This window comes from Aricia agestis, chromosome Z (assembly GCF_905147365.1).
Source record: "Aricia agestis chromosome Z, ilAriAges1.1, whole genome shotgun sequence".
Classification (NCBI taxonomy): Eukaryota; Metazoa; Arthropoda; class Insecta; order Lepidoptera; family Lycaenidae; genus Aricia; species Aricia agestis.
Genome location: NC_056428.1, coordinates 21,446,640 through 21,464,274, shown reverse-complemented (window position 1 = coordinate 21,464,274; position 17,635 = coordinate 21,446,640). Strand labels below are relative to the sequence as shown.

Below are 17,635 nucleotides of genomic sequence, written 5' to 3'. Positions count from 1 at the left end.
TTAACATAATTTAAAATAGGGCCTGAGAATCTTAGGGTACACAGGTGGCACAGCAGCTGCAGTCAAAGCAAAGAAAATTTGCTCTGTCTACGGTCTGAAATGATGTGAAACCCAATGATATTCTACTAATACAGATATATTACGTCCCGTAGTTACGTCCATACTATTTTCCGGCTTAAATCTCTTCCGAACAATTTTCAAATTCAAAATTGCAAACATTGATAAATTTGACAGATAAGTGAAACAAAAGATACGAAAAACCATTTACATAAAAGAGACAGTTCTATTTTTAAACGTCGAATCGTATCGCTGTCTCTTTCTTCGCCTGAGCTATGACGAAAATTCGATTTTTTCCAGATTTTTCAAAAAAATAATTGAAAATGTAAATAATTAAGGTATTTATTGCAATCAAGATAATATTATGTGGTTAGAGATTCCATGTGTTTTGTTTACTTTCGAGTCATAATTGGTATATTTTCGAGACGCGGCACGTTCGTGACTGCGCTCGATGCAGACTAAATAACAGACGGCCCAATTGGGCCGTATTTGAATCTTCACAACGCGCGCGGTAGTAACTTAATATCTGCTTTGAGTTTTTCATCATTGCTGAAACCCATAAACTTATAAATTATAATGCATAGACCAACAAAGAGTGCGAGAGAAAAGAAAATCCTTTATGGAATTATAACAAGATGAAAAGAGAGAGGTAGTGTAATGTGAACTGTGACCACTTTTATTTGACAGGTCGTCAAAACTCGGCACCCGTTTTTATGCCCTTTCGGTATTTGCAATTTATTATTTAAATCGTTTGTTATTAATTTTCAACAAATACTAATAAATATAACAATAATAACTTGTTCTGTGAGCGATTGCAGTGTAAATCATAGGAATAATCCTGAAAAATATACATTTCACAGGTAATTAATCTTCGATGTTTATTTTTGCTAATATTCTGTCTTTAGTTCTCAATTTAAAATAAAATATTGTTAATCCTCCCTTTTCCCTCCCTTCCATATTTTGCGTAACTAAAGGTACTATTGTAATAAACAATTTTTGAAGAAAAAAATTTCATCAAAATTATGTACCTACATATACGCTAGTGCTTGAATAAAATTTATCGATATGCCTATCGGTATTTAACAATAACATAAAATGAGTCTAACAATGAAATGGGAGTGTAAAAGTATTATAATATGTATTTAATTTAAGAATAAATAATATACTACAACTATGTTGTTGTTTAGTTTCAACATTATATTTGCTCGAGCTTTTGCCCGCGGCTTCGCTTGCGTTAAGAAGTATTATTATGTACAAACTTTCATCCCCTATTTGAACCCCTTGGGGTTGGAATTTATCAAAATCCTTTCTTAGCGGATGCCTACGTTATAACATCTACCTGCATGCCAAATTTCAGCCCGATCCGTCCAGTGGTTTGGGCTGTGCGTTGATAGATCTCTATGTCAATCAGTCAGTCACCTTTGAGTTTTACATAATTATATAGAAGAATAAGATTTCTATTAATGTAAGGGCTGATTTGTCAGATAGCTCTTACCTGAGTAATAAATAAGTACCTAACTTTATAATGTTTATATTATTTACCCTTATAAGAACTTCATGTCATAACATATCCGATGATTGAAAAATCACCCCAAAGATTTTTCATTCGTCACCTTTATTCTGCCAAATAAAATATATGTTAACTAATTTGAAATACAAAATCTGTCAACGTTGCATTATTTTTTTTCTCATAGAAACTCAGGTATAGCGCTTATTCCATTAGGAATTTTACTGAAACCGTACATTTTCCCATAAAAAATAGCTTATGTCCCTACTCCCTTCACTTGGTTTACTCTTTATCTGTGCTTAATATTGCCATAAAAATTGCTTCAGTATTTGGTAATCTATACTAATATTATAAAGAGGTAAACTTTGTTTGTTTGTTTAATTGTAATGAAAAAACTACCTACTGGACCGATTTTAAAAATTCTTTTACCATTCGCAAGCTACATTATTTACGAGTAACATAGGCTACTTTTTATTTCGGAGAATATGGGGTTCCGTAAGATATTTTAGTTTTTCGGAAACAACCAGAAAATTTACTAATTTTGCGTACGCTGCCTAAACTATAAAAGATAGAACTATACAATGTTCTAAGTAAATGTAGATCTTATAAATATTTACAAAAATGTCCGCGACACAATATATCTATCTATGTCAAGTGAGACACAAAAACCGTTTTTTTATTTAAAATCTTGATTTTTTTGGACTACATTTAAACGCATTTATTTTACTCATGCTAATTATCCTTATCAAAATAAATAATTTCATCACTTAGAACAGTTTATGTAGATTATATTTGCTCTTTGAATGATTAAAATTGGACGTTTGGTTTAGAAGTTATGGCGAAATTAAAATATTGCGATTTACGTCCGTTTCGAAGAGGGCGCTACCAATGCCACAGAATAGATAATAGTACAAGTACCAATGCAGGGGTGCGCATTGTACACATTGAAAAATAAAAAGGTCTACAGAAATAGTTTTACCATTAATCCTCAATATTTTATACAATTTGCATGATAATCAAAGCTTGTCGCGTGATCTATACTATATACTATATACTATATACTATATACTATAATATTATAAATGCGAAAGTATCTCTGTCTGTCTGTCTGTCTCACTTTCACGCCAAAAATACTGAACCGATTGCAATCAAATTTTGTACACAGTTATTCTAGAGTTTGAGAAAGGACATAGGCTACATTTTGATGTGGGAAAATATCTTATTGCCATGAAAATATCGATGAAAATTAATTCGCATTGCGCGTGGCCAGCGCTCATCCCGGGGGTCCTGGGTTGGAGTCCCGCAGGCGGAACAAAAAGTTGTCAATGTTCCTGGGTCTTGGATGTGCATTAAAATAATATTTCAAAAATCTTAAATATATTTTATGTATAATATTATAAAAAATCCAGAAATATATCGATGAACATTTTAGTTCTAATACGATTCAACAGATGGCTTTTTATTTTTTACTTCATTGTAACACAGAACTAATCATACTTATTAGTTATTATGTTTTTGTTTATAGTTTTTAATACGTTAGAATATTATGTTTAATAATATTATCACTTGGTATAATAATAATCAATCTATCTTATTTTATAGAACTCCTACTGCATTTCTAAGGAGTTCGAGTGTACCGTGTTGGCCTATATTCCATCCAGAAAATATATCAATGCAATCAACATTTTAATACTAATATATGAAAACAGAGGGCGTTTTATTTTTTACTTCATTATTGTAACAGAACTAATCATACCTACTTTATTATATATTATTGTTTTTATTCATAACTAGCTGTTGCCCGCGACTTCGTCCGCGTGGACTTTAGTTTATAGCGCGCGGTGTCAACAAAATTTGTGTCAAAAGCTTTTATAAAAAAACCCTGGTACCCCTTAAATCAATACAGCTGTGCGGTGTGCACACAATAAGTACTTCATTTTTTTTTATATTAAACTTTATATTTTATGCCAAATTTTAAAGCTTATTTAGCCCCCCAATTACACAACTTTACCCATAAACTATTTATCATTGATAGGTTTAGCCCCAATTTCACCAACGTCTGTTAGTGTTAACAGCTTGTTAAAATGTCCTGTCTTCTCTTTCATTCATATGAAAAACGAAACAGCTAACGTGACACTAATTCGAGCATTAACTTTAACAGTCGTTGGTGAAATTTGGTCTTAAGGTTATGTCACTGCCTGCACAGATAAAGTACTGAGTCGCGGGCAACAGCTAGTACATAATATACGGGCAGTAATTATTAATGAATATAAATCAAAACTGCTAAATCAATTTTAATTATTTTTTCAGTGGCTATATATTTTATACTCGTGCGAAGCCGGGGCGGGTCGCTAGTAAATGAATAATTATTCTCTTTGCTGTCAATAATTGTCAACAAAATGTCAAAATGCAGTCCTGCAACCACATTCACGCTCCTGCTTTCTACACGACAGTCTGCCACGCAGGACGCGAAGCCACTTACGGCCGTTCCCAATATTTGATCTATCTCTGGTTTTGCCCTACTAGAGATAGGAATAGCTCACAATTGACATAAAATATATGTCTCTAATGTCTAATTTGAGCTATTCCTATCTCCTATCTCTAGTAGGGCAAAACCAGAGATAGATCAAATATTGGGAACGGCCGTTAGTGACTCACGGTCCTTTGCAGCGGATTGCAACTTGCAACTTGCAAGTGATGGGCGGAGCTTGCACACAGGTCGCGTCCTGCTCGGTGTTGCAGTCCGCCGTGCTGCAACACCGAGCAGGACCTGCAACACCATTCACTATCCTGCATAAGCCGGCGGACTGCACGCAATGAATAAAAGGGCCCATTCACTGCAGAACTGCCGTGCAGTCCTGCCGTGAATGGGCCTTTTAAGGAAACATGCAGCACGGCGGCCTGCCAGGCATGGACCCCACTGACCTCCATTATAGTACTTGTATAATGGAGATCAGTGATGGGCCCTTTTAGATTGATTTGAAAGGTGACACTACGATGTTGCCACTTTTAAAACAAATATCCTTGATCATTGTATAAATTTTTATCAGGTACCGTATTTTGCATGTTTCACACACAAAATAAGCCGCTAAAGCAGTGGTCCCCAACCTTTTTTTCATGCGGGCCAAAACATGTTTTGGGCCGGGCGCGCACTAGCGGCCATCGAGAATCGAGATAGATACCTTAGTATGAAACCGCCATAGACGACGCTCACCTGGCCGCAACGCGACCAGTGGCCACACCATACTTTCGATGGCCGTCGCGACCTGGCCGCTGCGGCTTGGCCGCTAGTGCACGCCCGGGGTCTTGGTGTCTCGGGCCGCAACAAAAACTCATAAAATATAATATCCGAATAGTTCATACGGCATACCCCTTTATTATTAATTATTAAAGTACAAAATATATAATTAATGATTTTGTGAGAATTTTATATTGATTACGAGCAAAAAAGGCCAAAAAAATCACGTTTCTTGTATGTGACCGTAACTACTTATTAACTTTATTTTGTTTTTAGTATATTTTGTTGTTATAGCGACAGACAAAGAAGTCTGTAATACGATCCCGTTTTTACCCTTTGGGTACGGAATCCTAAAAATACACGACAAGGTTTAAAAGCCCAGCCAAGTGCGAGTTGGACTCTCCCATGAAGAAGCAGCAATGAGGTTTATTTTTATGAAATTAAACGGGTTTTGATTTATTTTTGTTTCAGTTGATTTAATGAAAGATAATATTTTAAGGTTTACCATTTATGACGTTTAAAAAAAACTACTAGATAGATTTCGTTCAAACCAATTTTCGTTGGTAGTTTTTATAGTAATGTACCTACATCATATATTTTTTTTAGAATTATCATGCCCCTACTTTAGAAGTTAGAGGGGACACATTTTACCACTTTGGAAGAGTCTCTCTCGCAAACTATTCAGGTTGGAAAAAAATGATATTAGAAACCTCAATATGATTTTCGAAAACCTATCCATAGATACCCCACACGTATAGGTTAAATAAAAAAAAAAGTTTTTTTGTTTCAGTTGTACCATGGAGATCCCTAAAATTTTTAATAATTTTTCCATTTTTGTATCAAAATCTTAATGCGATTCACAGACTACATCTACTAACCAATTTTCAATAATATAGCTCTTATAGTTTCGGAGAAAAGTAGCTGTGACATACTGACGGACAGACACGACAGACAGACATGACGAATCTACAAGGCTTAGATGAGTGATTGGTCTCGCGCGTGCGCTACGACCGCGCGCGAGACCAATCATTTATCTAAGCTATAAGGGTTCCTTTTTTTGCCATTTGGCTACGGAACCCTAAAAAAAGGCGAATTAATGCATAATAATATTTATGTTGTGAATTATGTGTAAGTTTGAAATTCTGGAACTCGTTATTTTGATTACATAATACCTACCCGTATAATATGAAAGCTTCCTTTCTTGTAACATAGGTTTTTGAATAAAAAAATGTATATTTTTTTCAACTTTAATACTTTACATACTGATTCACAACATTTATATGATCCAGCAATATACTGCAGTCAGTATTTAAGATTACAATGAAGACAACATCAATATCATCAACACTGAGATTAACATTTCCATTAATACATTTTAATGATTACAACAAACACTGAACACTTATAGATATCATTGAAAATTAAACAATATAAATAATAATTATTGACAAATAATCATACTCACTACTTTTAGCAAAATATAATCAAGTAATACTTAAAAGTGTAAAACTAAATGCAAGTAATTAATACAAAAAATTCAGAAATAAAATTGTTAATTGTCTATAAATTATTATCAAGTAATCACTAATAGATATTGTTAATTTAATAAAAATAAAATCTATGAGTGACGACTTTCCATTCACTAACTTTCAAAATGAATTTAAACATTTATGTAAAAACAATAAGATATTGTCAATATCGCATTCTTGAACAGACAGATTGATATATTCACATTGATCGAAAGATTCATTCAATTAGGTACTTAATCTAAAACAGTAATTTAATAATGATTAGGGACTAGATAAATAAATTATTCGCTACTATCATTCTCTTCTAATTCTATTCCAGTATCATCGGCCGCATCATCTGCCACTTCCTGAAAAAGAAAAATACATTTTTGATTAAATATTTTTCTTAAACATCATTTTTTTATATCCACTTTTTTATGTTTATGTACCATCGAGGAAATTGATTACTAGGCAGTTGACGGACTTACGTCATGTGGTCGGCTTGTATCAATTCAACGTAAGAGCTGGCGCGCACTACGACTTTTTGCCGCGCGATTATTTTACCGACCGAAAAAAATTCAAATAAAATGTCACTTTATGACATAAGCTATAGCTTTCATTTTCTACCGACATTGGTCTAGCAATCCATGCCGCCGCTGCTTTTCAGTGGCGTAGAGCAAAATGAAACCTATAGCCTATGTCATAAAGTGACATTTTATTTGAATTTTTGTAGGTCGGTAAAATAATCGCGCGGCAAAAAGTCGTAGTGCACGCCAGCTCTTAGCTGCGATAGATAGGATGGGACGCAAACTAATTACTTAGGTCCGCCATCTGCCTAGGAATCAACTTCTCTGATAGTACATACCTTAAACACAGTAATAAATGTGTTAGCCTCTTCCAGCATCATTTTGTAATATTTATTCTGTTGGAGTAAAGCATCTTTTATTTTAAACAGTCTTTCATTCTCTGCCAATGCCTCTTCCAGCTCCACACTAAAAAAGAAAAATGTCAATGAACACCAAAATTAAATTTAAAAAATATATTTTTTTTATTTAAAAAATCAAAGGAGAATTATTATCCTTAATGTAACAATTGAATGTTTCCTGATTGCTTTACTTAAGTATTTTGGTTTTTTTTGTAATTGTTAGTTACCGTTTCTTTTCAGCCATTTTGCACCAGTAATCATCTGGAGGGCTTTCGGATATAATTTCATCTAATAATCTGACCACTTCATCAGTTTGTATTATCTTTTCAATCATTTCTTTCCGTAGTGGGCTACTTCTGGAACAAATAAATAGTAATATTAGAAGCTACTTTATCCAACTGCACCATACATATTGTAATATAATAGCAACATACATATAGGTACAGAACAGATAGTTTCAAAATTATTGGATATACTTTTATTAAATATATCATTAATGAATATCTGCTTAATTATATAAAAATTGCTCCATAAAGATTGAAAGGCGAAATTAGTGCTATATACTATAGAAGAAAATATTATAATGTTACTTATTATTGCCACAAAATGTACATAATATCTATCAAAATTGATTATTTATAACTCAAATTAACTTCTAAACTCCTACACACATTTCTTTTATAACTCATTCTTCAAAACAATCATATAATCTTATATTCGCTAAAACTCGAAAACGGCTGAACGGATTGGGCTGATTTTAGTCGCAAAATATTAGTAGAAGTCCAAGGAAGGTTTTAAAGTGACACGAAGTTCACCGGGACAGCTAGTGTTGGATATATTTGTTTTTCCTTGTCCTACATTGGATTGATTGAGAGATGGTGGGTGTGATTGCAAGTTTATATAACTTGAACTAAGTGAGAAAACCATTAATTTCATAAATATACAGTGTGTAACAAAAATTAGTGATAATACTTTAGGGTGTGTACATGTTCCTTGTAGAGAGTTCACTGTGAAAGTAGCAGCGCTGAAGGACGAATATTTTGTAATACTGTAAAAGTAAGACTGTTTGACTGACAGCTATATAATATAATTATTGTACTTTTGTCTTCTCACACAATGTATCACATGACAATATGAATTGAAAGGTTTAAGAACATTGTTTTTAGGGTTCTATACCCGTTTTTATGGGACCCTATTACTAAGATTTCCATGTCTGTCTGTTTGTCTCCAGGCTGTATCTCAAGAACCGCTAAAGCTAAGCCTAAAATTTTCACAGATTATGTATATCTGTTGCTGCTATAACAACAAATACTAAAAACAAAATAAATTCAATAATAAAGGGGGGCTTCAATACAACAAATGTAATTTTTTTGCTAGATATCAATAATGGCAACAGGTAGGCACTTGAAATTTTCACAAAATACTCAGTTGTATTTACACTTTAATAAATAACAATAAAATTTTAATGAAATAAATAATTACCACATTTTTCTATAATAGTACAGAACCCTTTGTGCGCGTGTCCAATTCGCAATTGGCCGATTTTTTATAACATTGCAATGCTTGCTTTAAGTGAAAAAGGATCAAATTATTTTTAAATTTAATTTGGATTTTATCATGTTTTATAAATTAACAGTATCAAAAATAATGTAGTAGCATATTAATCTAGTTTCATTATAGAATACACAAGGGAACATGTTTCATAGGAATGAACAGTTTATAGAATACAAGGCAGTCTATAGAAAATTATTAATTAAAGGTGGCAAAGATCTTAAAGTTGATTCTACAAATATTTAAGCACAGCTTCATCTTAGTATTATTTACAATAGAAATCAAGAAAAGCACAACAAATATATATATACAATAAATAGTATGTGGCTGATAATAATAATAAAAACAAAACAGGGAGCAGTGCAAAACCTACCTGGGGAAGTAATCAGTTAAGAGTTTCTTTGGTCTGTCCAGTGCATCGGAGTCCAGCTCCTTCTCAGTGTTAATGGCAGATGGTTTAGTTTCCTCTTCGGGCATCTAAAAATTTATAATTTCATTACTATTATCCAAAAGGAAAGCCAAAGAAAAGAAGGAAGATCAGAACGTTACGTTGTATTCAATGAAAAAGTATCCAGTTACGAACCTTTATATTGTATTCAGAGTAATGTAGCAAGAGCCCGATGTGTCGGCAAATCTAAACAAAAATAGTGATCGCTACGGCCTACGTGAATTATTTAATCTCAAAATAGGTTCACTTCGGATGAAATTTCGAAGTAATTTGACGGATTTGACTTGTACCTCGGAAAATGTAAACTCGATATTTGTATTCTATAGGTGGCGCTAGTGGTCTAAGCATAAACGATAGAGCAAAGGATCTATTTTCTATGGTAACTCTTTCCCACAGATGTTGGATGATAAATATATCTATGGTAATTGGCTGTATGGGCAACGCTCCCTTTGCCTGTCCCGACCGGGACGAATTAAAAAAATTAGAGTCTTGCCAACCAAAGCTGAACCAAGCATTTATTTTGACTGGCAACACTATTCTGCCAGTCGATGGTTTGCGGTTGCACGATTTCATGATCTTGATACTTGGTCATAATTATTATTTTATACTCTTAAGTCTTATGATCTTTTAATTTTTCATACTAGACATGTTATTTATTTTAATAAATGGTATTTTTATTGAAAATCTTCACGAAGATTCGGATAAGAAACAGGAAGTTTCCACCATACCATTTACCACCACACGATACCAATTATAGTAGCGTCAGTGGTGCATAGAGTTCGAGAAAGCCGGAATAGTGTCTGAAGATGATAGCGGAGAGAATCGACTCTGCAGACTGCACTCCTTCGCAGACTCACTGAGCTACATGTCAGGGTAGCAAGATAAGCTGCATTATAATTGTTAATATAATTAGATTGTAACAAATATTCCTTAATATGGACTTTTTTGTCTGATAATAAATTATTTTTATTTTATTTTTATTTTTATTGTGACCTACTTACCCATCTAATATTCTATTCTCTCGTTTATACCGATTAGACATAAAAACACAAATAAAACACAATTATTTTACGTGCACTTTTTCCACTATATTCATTTATTATTATTACAAATTTTAGCTAAAAACACGACCGGTTTCGAAACAATAGGGATGATGATAAGGTCAAAGATTAGCGAATTTTGTTAATAAAATAAAGAAACCACGATAAAAAATAAGTGTTCCCAAAATTTCAGCTTGATAGCATTTGTATTTTTTTTGTTATGCGCCTTCAAAGTTGGATATTTAAGTCGAATTTTTTTTCAATTAAATTATTACAATATATATTATATAATCGTATTTGTATACAATTCGATAACTTATGCAATTAAAAGCAACTTTTGTTATGAAACCACTTTCATAAACGCAATATTTTATATACCTGTCGAACAAAGTTGTCTCCTGATGCGTACAAACTACGAAAGACTGACGTCATACTTTCGTAGCACTTTGTATGGAGCGTTTCGGGCAGGTCCTTTCTCTTGGTGAATTTTTAAGCTATCAGAGTCATTCTTTCAACGATGTTTATATTTTTTAAGGGTCTTTCAATAAGAAAAAAAATAGTCATCATGCCTATTCTACTGGGCTTAATTTTAGGCTTAGTTAGCAATATATTTTCTAAGTCAGTATAGGCTATATAATATATGTTAGACTTTTCTTTAATAGGTGCATAATTTTTTGCACATTGGAGTAATACAATATCTAGCATCAGCAGAAAACGATCTAAATCTTTTTTTCCTACTACATTATGTGATACCATATAAATAATTTTTAAATTTGCCGCGGTTCGCTTGGTTCAGCTTTCGTTAGCCAGACTCTATATATCTATGGTAAATGTATTTCCGGTATTTTCTGACTCAAATCTCAAATCATTTTGATGTAGGATAAAATGACTAGTGATTGGACAGTACTAGTCATTGGACAAAGCACAAAAACACAATATTTAGGTTGCTTTAAAAACTGCCTTTTTTTAAAGTAACAGAACGCCTGATTTTAAAGAAAAACAGGTAACTTTTAAAGCAGCCTTAATAAATATTGTGTTTTTGTGCTCTGTCCAATAGGGTTGCTGAGGATTCCTCTTCCGCTTCCTCATAATGAGGAAGTTCCGCAATATTTTGGGTTCCTCAACCGCTACCGCATCCTCATAAATAAAAATAAAAAATCCTCTTCCGCTATCGCTTCCTCAAAATGTAAGAGGAATTTATGAGGAATTTCACTGCGCATGCGCGTCGCGTACGGCGTATCCAATCATGGCAACGCACACGCCAGAGCGCGAGAATTGTATCATTCACTCATCTTTTTAGTGTTCCGTACCCAAAGGGTAAAAACGGGACTCTATTACTGAGACTTCGATGTCTGTCCGTTTGTCTGTCTGTCTCCAGACTGTATCTCAAGAACGGCTATAGCTAGCCTTCTGAAATTTTTACAGATTGTGTATTTTTGTTGCCGCTATAACAGCAAAAACTAAAACAAAATTAAATTAATATTTAAGGGGGGTCCCCATACAACAAACTTGACTTTTTTCGCCTTTTTTGCTCGTAATCAATAATCGCAAGAGGTACGGCACTTGAAATTTTCACAAAGTCCTTAATTGTATGTGTACTTTAATGATTAATAATAATATTAAAATAAAATAAAAAATTAAGGGGGCTCCCATACAAAAAACACAATTGTTGGCCTATTTTTCTCTATAACGGTACGGAATCCTTCATGCGCGAGTCCGACTCGTACTTGGCCGATTATTTTTGTGTGCGTGTGTTGTGTATGTTACTGTGCTCCTCCTTAACTGCTGGACCGATTTTGATGATTCTTTATGGTGTGTGTTTTGAGAATAGTTTAGATTCATAGTTTGGTCCACTGGAAAATGCCCTTTTAATTATTTTTTGTGTAATGTATGTACCTAGTTATGTACAGACTGGACAAAGGCTTTTGGTTTGGGTCCGCTAGTATTTATAATTTGAAATTTCCTATCATCTCATTCCTCATCCGCTTCCTCATCCGCATCCTCTTCCTCAAAAAATATCCTCTTCCTCATCCGCATCCTCTAAATTTGCGCGTGACATTTCCTCTTCCTCCTCCTCTTCCTCATAATCACTTCCTCAACAACCCTACAGTCCAATCACTAGTCATTTACCTTACATTAAAAAAAATATGTGCATTGTGCCGTATATTTATGCAAACAATTTATTGAAATTTTATTTAATATGAATTTTGTATTTTTTCAAAAATAATATATTATTTGACATGACATTGGTTTTTTTATAGGAATCTATAGACAAAAGACTATAGAGCAATGACTTTAGCGGTGAATTCTCAATGTCAGAAAGGTCATTTCATATGAGCCAGTATTCAATTACTGATTCCAAATAATGGAAAACTTCTTGTCACCCTATTGGTTATTTGAACAAGACTGACATCTTTTGACCAATAGAAACTTTGTAATCAAATAGAAATAAAAGTCTTGTTAATAGGAAAGCGACGGTACTTGACTTTCAAAAATTATCAGTGATATTTTGCTGATTTTGAGATCTAGTTGTGCCATAAAATAGGTAAATTTTAATAAAATAAAGGAAGAACATAAATCATTCATTATTTTCGTTTAGAAGACAGCAAAAGTTTTCATTATTAGCTGTTTCAATTAATGATGTAATAGAATTACTTTTGAGCTTTTTCTACCGTACTTATTTTGTGTTTTCAGAAAGAAACTTTCATCATGGGCCGCAAATTCGTCGTTGGAGGTAACTGGAAAATGAATGGAGACAAAAAACAGATTGATGAAATAGTTGCAAATTTGAAAAATGGTCCACTGGATTCTAACGTTGAGGTAAGTAAGTCATAGGGACTGGATATGTCTTTGATAAGTGCTAAACCTCCCCAACTCTGTATGATCACTCAGAGTTAAAACGGAACTCGAGCGAAGCTAATCGGTGACCTCTGCTCTAGAGCTCATAACATTTTTTTTTATTGCTGAAGGCAGTTCAAGTAGCCCTGATGTCACTGCGACCCTTAAGGATCTATTGTGACTAAACTAGGCTTATAACATGGTGTATCAAGCATAAAATGTCATTGCAGGTGGTAGTGGGAGTTCCTGCTATATACTTGGCATATGCCAAGAGCATTTTACCCGACACAATTGGAGTTGCCGCTCAAAACTGCTGGAAAGTAGCAAAGGGTGCATTTACAGGTATACATTAGTCCCTATGCATGTTATATTTTTGTAGTAGACAGAGAGGCAACATTGGTTATTTAAGGTTCAGACTTCAGAGCAAACTAGCTGTCATTATCAAAATAAGTTGTGTTATTTCTGAATCCTTTGTAATCTGGCCTATAGCTAATTTTCTGCCCTTTGCAATCCAACATGCATACAATGTTATGTATCATATATTATATCCACTCGGTGAATGTAAAGGACTTAAGTTTATAATAGTTTTTTTTTCATGTTTCAGGTGAAATCTCACCTGCTATGATCAAGGATGTGGGAGCAGGATGGGTGATCCTGGGCCACTCTGAACGCAGAACAATCTTCGGCGAGAAAGATGAGTTGGTTGCTGAGAAGGTAATGTTCCTTATCTATAATATAAAAATGAGTCACTGAATGTGTTGCTAAGCGCAAAACTCGAGAACGGCTGAACGGATTGGGCTAATTTTAGTCTTAAAATATTCGTAGAAGTCCAGGGAAGGTTTGTGACACAAAGTTCACCGGGACAGCTAGTTGTCTAATAAAATTCAGCTCTGTTTCCACCTGCATATAATATCTAAAGATGGTTGCATTATCTATCCTCAACATACTGCACACTCTTGTCCTGTTTTGTGGTGTGTCACTGCATTCATGGCTGATGACACTACAAATGCTATGGAATGTGCTATGACATTTTGAATACATATTTTTGATAGCCTTTCGAAATGGACAGGAATAATGGCTGCTCAGTCACTGATTTCTGACCACCAGCTCTGTCTGTCTGTCTAGCGGTCCCAGTGCCCTGGGCGAGATTTTCGGCGCCTAGGGTGCTGGTAGTGCAAAAAAAAATTGGCGCTCTTTTTGTTCGCTTTCAGCGCCAGCGTTGCCCCACCCTAACGCCGCTACTGTCATTTATTTCAGGTTGCACACGCCCTGGAATCAGGTCTGAAAGTTATTGCGTGCATCGGAGAGACCCTAGAGGAGAGGGAAGCCAATAAGACAGAAGAGGTTGTGTTCAGACAGACCAAGGCCCTTTTACCGGCCATTGGTAACAACTGGGCTAATGTTGTCTTGGCTTATGAACCGGTCTGGGCTATTGGTACTGGCAAGACAGCTACACCACAACAGGTAAATAAAAGACATTAAGGGCCTGTTTCACCACTTCCTAAGACTTCCTTCCAATAAGTGCTGGATAGGCTATCCACAACTTTTTTGACAGATTCTCCATATCTGTCAAGTTAAGTGGTGGATTATAGCCTATCCAGCACTTATCAGGAAGTGGTGAAGCAGGCCCTAAGCATTTTACTTATAACTGGCAAGGACAAGATGCATTTTTATATGGAGCCTATTACCCAAGCTCTAGAGTCTAGCACATCCACACGCATGTCAAATGAAGGGCATTGAAAAGCTAAACTTTTTATGTATGACCTAAAATCTCCAAATCATGAGAGAAAAAAGTTAACAAGGCTACAAAAAAAAAATACAATAAAAATAACCTGTATCATTGCATCAATTTATAGTGTTGCTGGGAAGAAATCATTTCTAGAAGAATTATACCATAAAAATGTTTAACTTTTCAAAACACCATTGATAATATATTGAATGTATGCTAAAAACATAAAGTTAATATACCTAGCGGAATAGAGCAACAATCTCGAGCTGTCAAACGAAACCGAAATTGGTTTCATCTCTGTGTAAAAATATGTATATGTATACACTTACACAAGCATGATTGAACATGATTTCTATGAGATTAAATTGTCAATGTGCGGCACGTGCCGACTGGCCGTCAAAAAAGAGTGCTGCTGTCATGTATCACACGTCACTTATTACCATGCAGTGTTACTGATAGTGACATCTCTCTTGCTCAGGCCTTTGTTTCTCTATCCCGCTGGGTATTAAAACTTTACGGTTAATAAAAACTGCAAAGTTTTGACTTGTTTTAAATGGTGTCACAATATGTCTCCACTATCCCATAAAATTCAAGTTAAGTTATTGCATAAAATGAAACTGCATGAATGTTGTATTACAATTCACAATGTAATATTTATTTTCATTTTAATAATAGTTTTTAAAGTTCCGCCCGGTACTTTTAATTTTTAACCAAGCATTATTACTATGGCATACGCGTAAAATGAAGAATTGAGAGTGTTACTGTGTATTGTGTAACAACTAACAACTGACATTAAGATGGTGAGCAGCACTGGACGTCTTATCAGCACTTAACAAGATGGCGGCATTTAGATTTTGGCGCGAAAAGATCCTAGATACACAGTTTTTACCTACAAGCAACAAAAACTATGGAAGAATAACTGAGTCTAAAAATTCTTCCATATACACGTAACTTTGTCATACTCACCAGAATACATGACCTACCAAGGTCATGTAACTTTACCCTTCGTGTTTATGACTAACTGTAGCCATATTTGGGCACTAAAATGTTGAAGAGATACTGCAGTTCTATACTGAATTGTATTTCAATGCTTTTTTTTTAATTTTAGGCCCAAGACGTGCACGCGTCTCTCCGCAAGTGGTTAGCGGCTAACGCAAGCGCCGACGTAGCCGACAGTGTGCGTATCCAGTATGGTGGTTCGGTCACCGCTGCCAATGCCAAGGAGCTAGCAGCTTGCCCGGACATCGATGGGTTCCTCGTGGGTGGTGCAAGTCTCAAGCCTGAGTTCGTTAACATTGTGAATGCCACTCAATAAATATCAGTAAAGCTAGGCGTAATGGTAAGGATACACGACGACACCAGACACTAAACACTCAGTGTACCTATACATGGAATGTCTGTGTGTGTACTGTGTACCTACACTGCCGCGACAATTAGTTGCAGATGTAGTGGGGACGGTATCGACACTTGTGTCGACATTTCTGTCGAGAATCAGTGTCTTCGTGTATACTAAAATTTATTAGTACCTTGATTCTACTATGCAACAATAATGATTCGTTCCTACTCCAATCCAGCTTGCGGCTAAATTACATATTATATTCTTATTATTGCCAGCATATCTGTTTGAATTTGAGAATACTCTTGATGTTTGACAGGAAAGCGACTGGATCGAATACGAAACGAAGCCGTTACAATATAATAGAATCGCGATAGAGATGTTATTTTAAAGCGCACAAGAGTCATATTTGTGTGCATATTTTATTGTGTTGTACGTCTGTGTATCAGCGTAATGTTATCAGAGATTCAATAAATGTTATAATCAATGTTTCGTTTCATTTTTGAGCTTGCGAATGTTGTCGGCTGCTTAATATTTTTATTATTTGCATTAAAATTATATATAATGTATTGTGACTCAAGTTTTTGCTTCGCGAATCAGAATCAGATACCTATTACAAGTATAAACTGTCCCACTGCTGGGCAAAAACCTCCCCCAAAGACTTCCATATTTCTCCCTCCTGGGCCAACACTAGCCGAATTAAAATTTTTAACACGAATTATGTTATTTTTACTATTAGCGATTTCTACTTTAATTTATAGATGAAACTCAAAGCACACAGCGAATGAAATAATAAGACCGTATGTAGGAAAAATATTTATTTATATGTAACAATATAAACAATTTAATCAATACAAAACTTAACACACTTCCCTATACAACCAAGTTAATATACTTTCACGTTTACATCATTACTGTATCTCAATTCTTCTATTCGTCCGCCCAAACTCGCGGTTTGGCGGCTACACCGCAAGTTTACAAGCACGTGTATGTATAGGTTTACCAGAATCTGATGGCAAAAAGTGAGAAAAGAAATTGACTCTAGCAATACTGGGGTAATTAGAATAAATCATTTTGATCCTTTTTTGTCCTTATAGCGGCTGATTCTGTGTGTGATACATGCAAATATAAAAATTTATCCTTTATCCATTTAGATGTTTTTTGAAAATCTCCCGTCCAAATTTGCCATCAGATCCTGGTAGACCTATAATCATGAGTCATGACACGCAACGCGACCGCGCTGCTATTTAAATCGTTACACACATTCGCTTGTGATCTCGCAATGTAGCGGTCAAACCGCTCGTTCGCGCGGACGCATATAAATCGAGCCTTACCAAGACATTGCATTAAAATAGTAAAATTGAAGCACTGAGTTCCCTGGATTCTAGTGCTAGATCAGACAATTTAAATATTTTATTTTATTTCGATTATTATTCGAGAGTCCGATTCGCATTTCGA

General features: G+C 34.7%; 2 protein-coding genes across 6 annotated transcripts; one reads left to right on the top strand and one right to left on the bottom strand.

Moving 5' to 3' along the window:
• Positions 1–6,379: 6,379 nt before the first annotated feature.
• On the bottom strand, positions 6,380–9,532 carry LOC121738800 (geminin-like). 3 transcript variants are annotated; one of them, XM_042131048.1, is made up of 5 exons: positions 9,370–9,532; positions 9,160–9,263; positions 7,463–7,588; positions 7,176–7,302; positions 6,380–6,678 (listed from the first exon to the last, which is right to left on the bottom strand). In XM_042131048.1, exons 2-5 carry the CDS (start codon positions 9,261–9,263, stop codon positions 6,613–6,615), a joined length of 423 nt encoding a protein of 140 aa, XP_041986982.1. In that variant the 5' UTR covers positions 9,370–9,532; the 3' UTR covers positions 6,380–6,612. The 3 variants fall into 3 exon arrangements, with proteins under 3 accessions (XP_041986982.1, XP_041986980.1, XP_041986981.1); XM_042131046.1 differs by having other exon boundaries at positions 6,381–6,678; positions 7,463–7,591; XM_042131047.1 differs by having other exon boundaries at positions 6,381–6,678; positions 7,463–7,591; positions 9,160–9,269; positions 9,375–9,532.
• Positions 9,533–12,736: 3,204 nt separating this feature from the next.
• Positions 12,737–16,661, top strand: LOC121738358 (triosephosphate isomerase). 3 transcript variants are annotated; one of them, XM_042130345.1, is made up of 6 exons: positions 12,737–12,819; positions 12,969–13,094; positions 13,343–13,454; positions 13,717–13,826; positions 14,370–14,576; positions 15,950–16,661. In XM_042130345.1, exons 2-6 carry the CDS (start codon positions 12,984–12,986, stop codon positions 16,154–16,156), a joined length of 747 nt encoding a protein of 248 aa, XP_041986279.1. In that variant the 5' UTR covers positions 12,737–12,819; positions 12,969–12,983; the 3' UTR covers positions 16,157–16,661. The 3 variants fall into 3 exon arrangements, with proteins under 3 accessions (XP_041986279.1, XP_041986281.1, XP_041986280.1); XM_042130347.1 differs by having other exon boundaries at positions 12,769–12,819; positions 12,973–13,094; XM_042130346.1 differs by having other exon boundaries at positions 12,795–12,819; positions 12,963–13,094.
• The last annotated feature ends 974 nt before the right edge of the window (positions 16,662–17,635 follow it).

What these genes read in the sequence shown, in the direction of transcription:
- LOC121738358 (XM_042130345.1), top strand. Translation starts at nt 12,984, where the DNA reads ATGGGCCGCAAATTCGTCGTTGGAGGTAACTGGAAAATGAATGGAGAC. An exon ending in AGCAAAGGGTGCATTTACAG is followed by an intron (nt 13,455 to 13,716) that starts GTATACATTAGT and finishes TTCATGTTTCAG; the next exon opens with GTGAAATCTCACCTGCTATG. An exon ending in ATGAGTTGGTTGCTGAGAAG is followed by an intron (nt 13,827 to 14,369) that starts GTAATGTTCCTT and finishes CATTTATTTCAG; the next exon opens with GTTGCACACGCCCTGGAATC.
- LOC121738800 (XM_042131046.1), bottom strand. Translation starts at nt 9,263, where the DNA reads ATGCCCGAAGAGGAAACTAAACCATCTGCCATTAACACTGAGAAGGAG. An exon ending in TTAACTGATTACTTCCCCAG is followed by an intron (nt 7,592 to 9,159) that starts GTAGGTTTTGCA and finishes TATTTGTTCCAG; the next exon opens with AAGTAGCCCACTACGGAAAG. An exon ending in AAAATGGCTGAAAAGAAACG is followed by an intron (nt 7,303 to 7,462) that starts GTAACTAACAAT and finishes TTTCTTTTTTAG; the next exon opens with TGTGGAGCTGGAAGAGGCAT.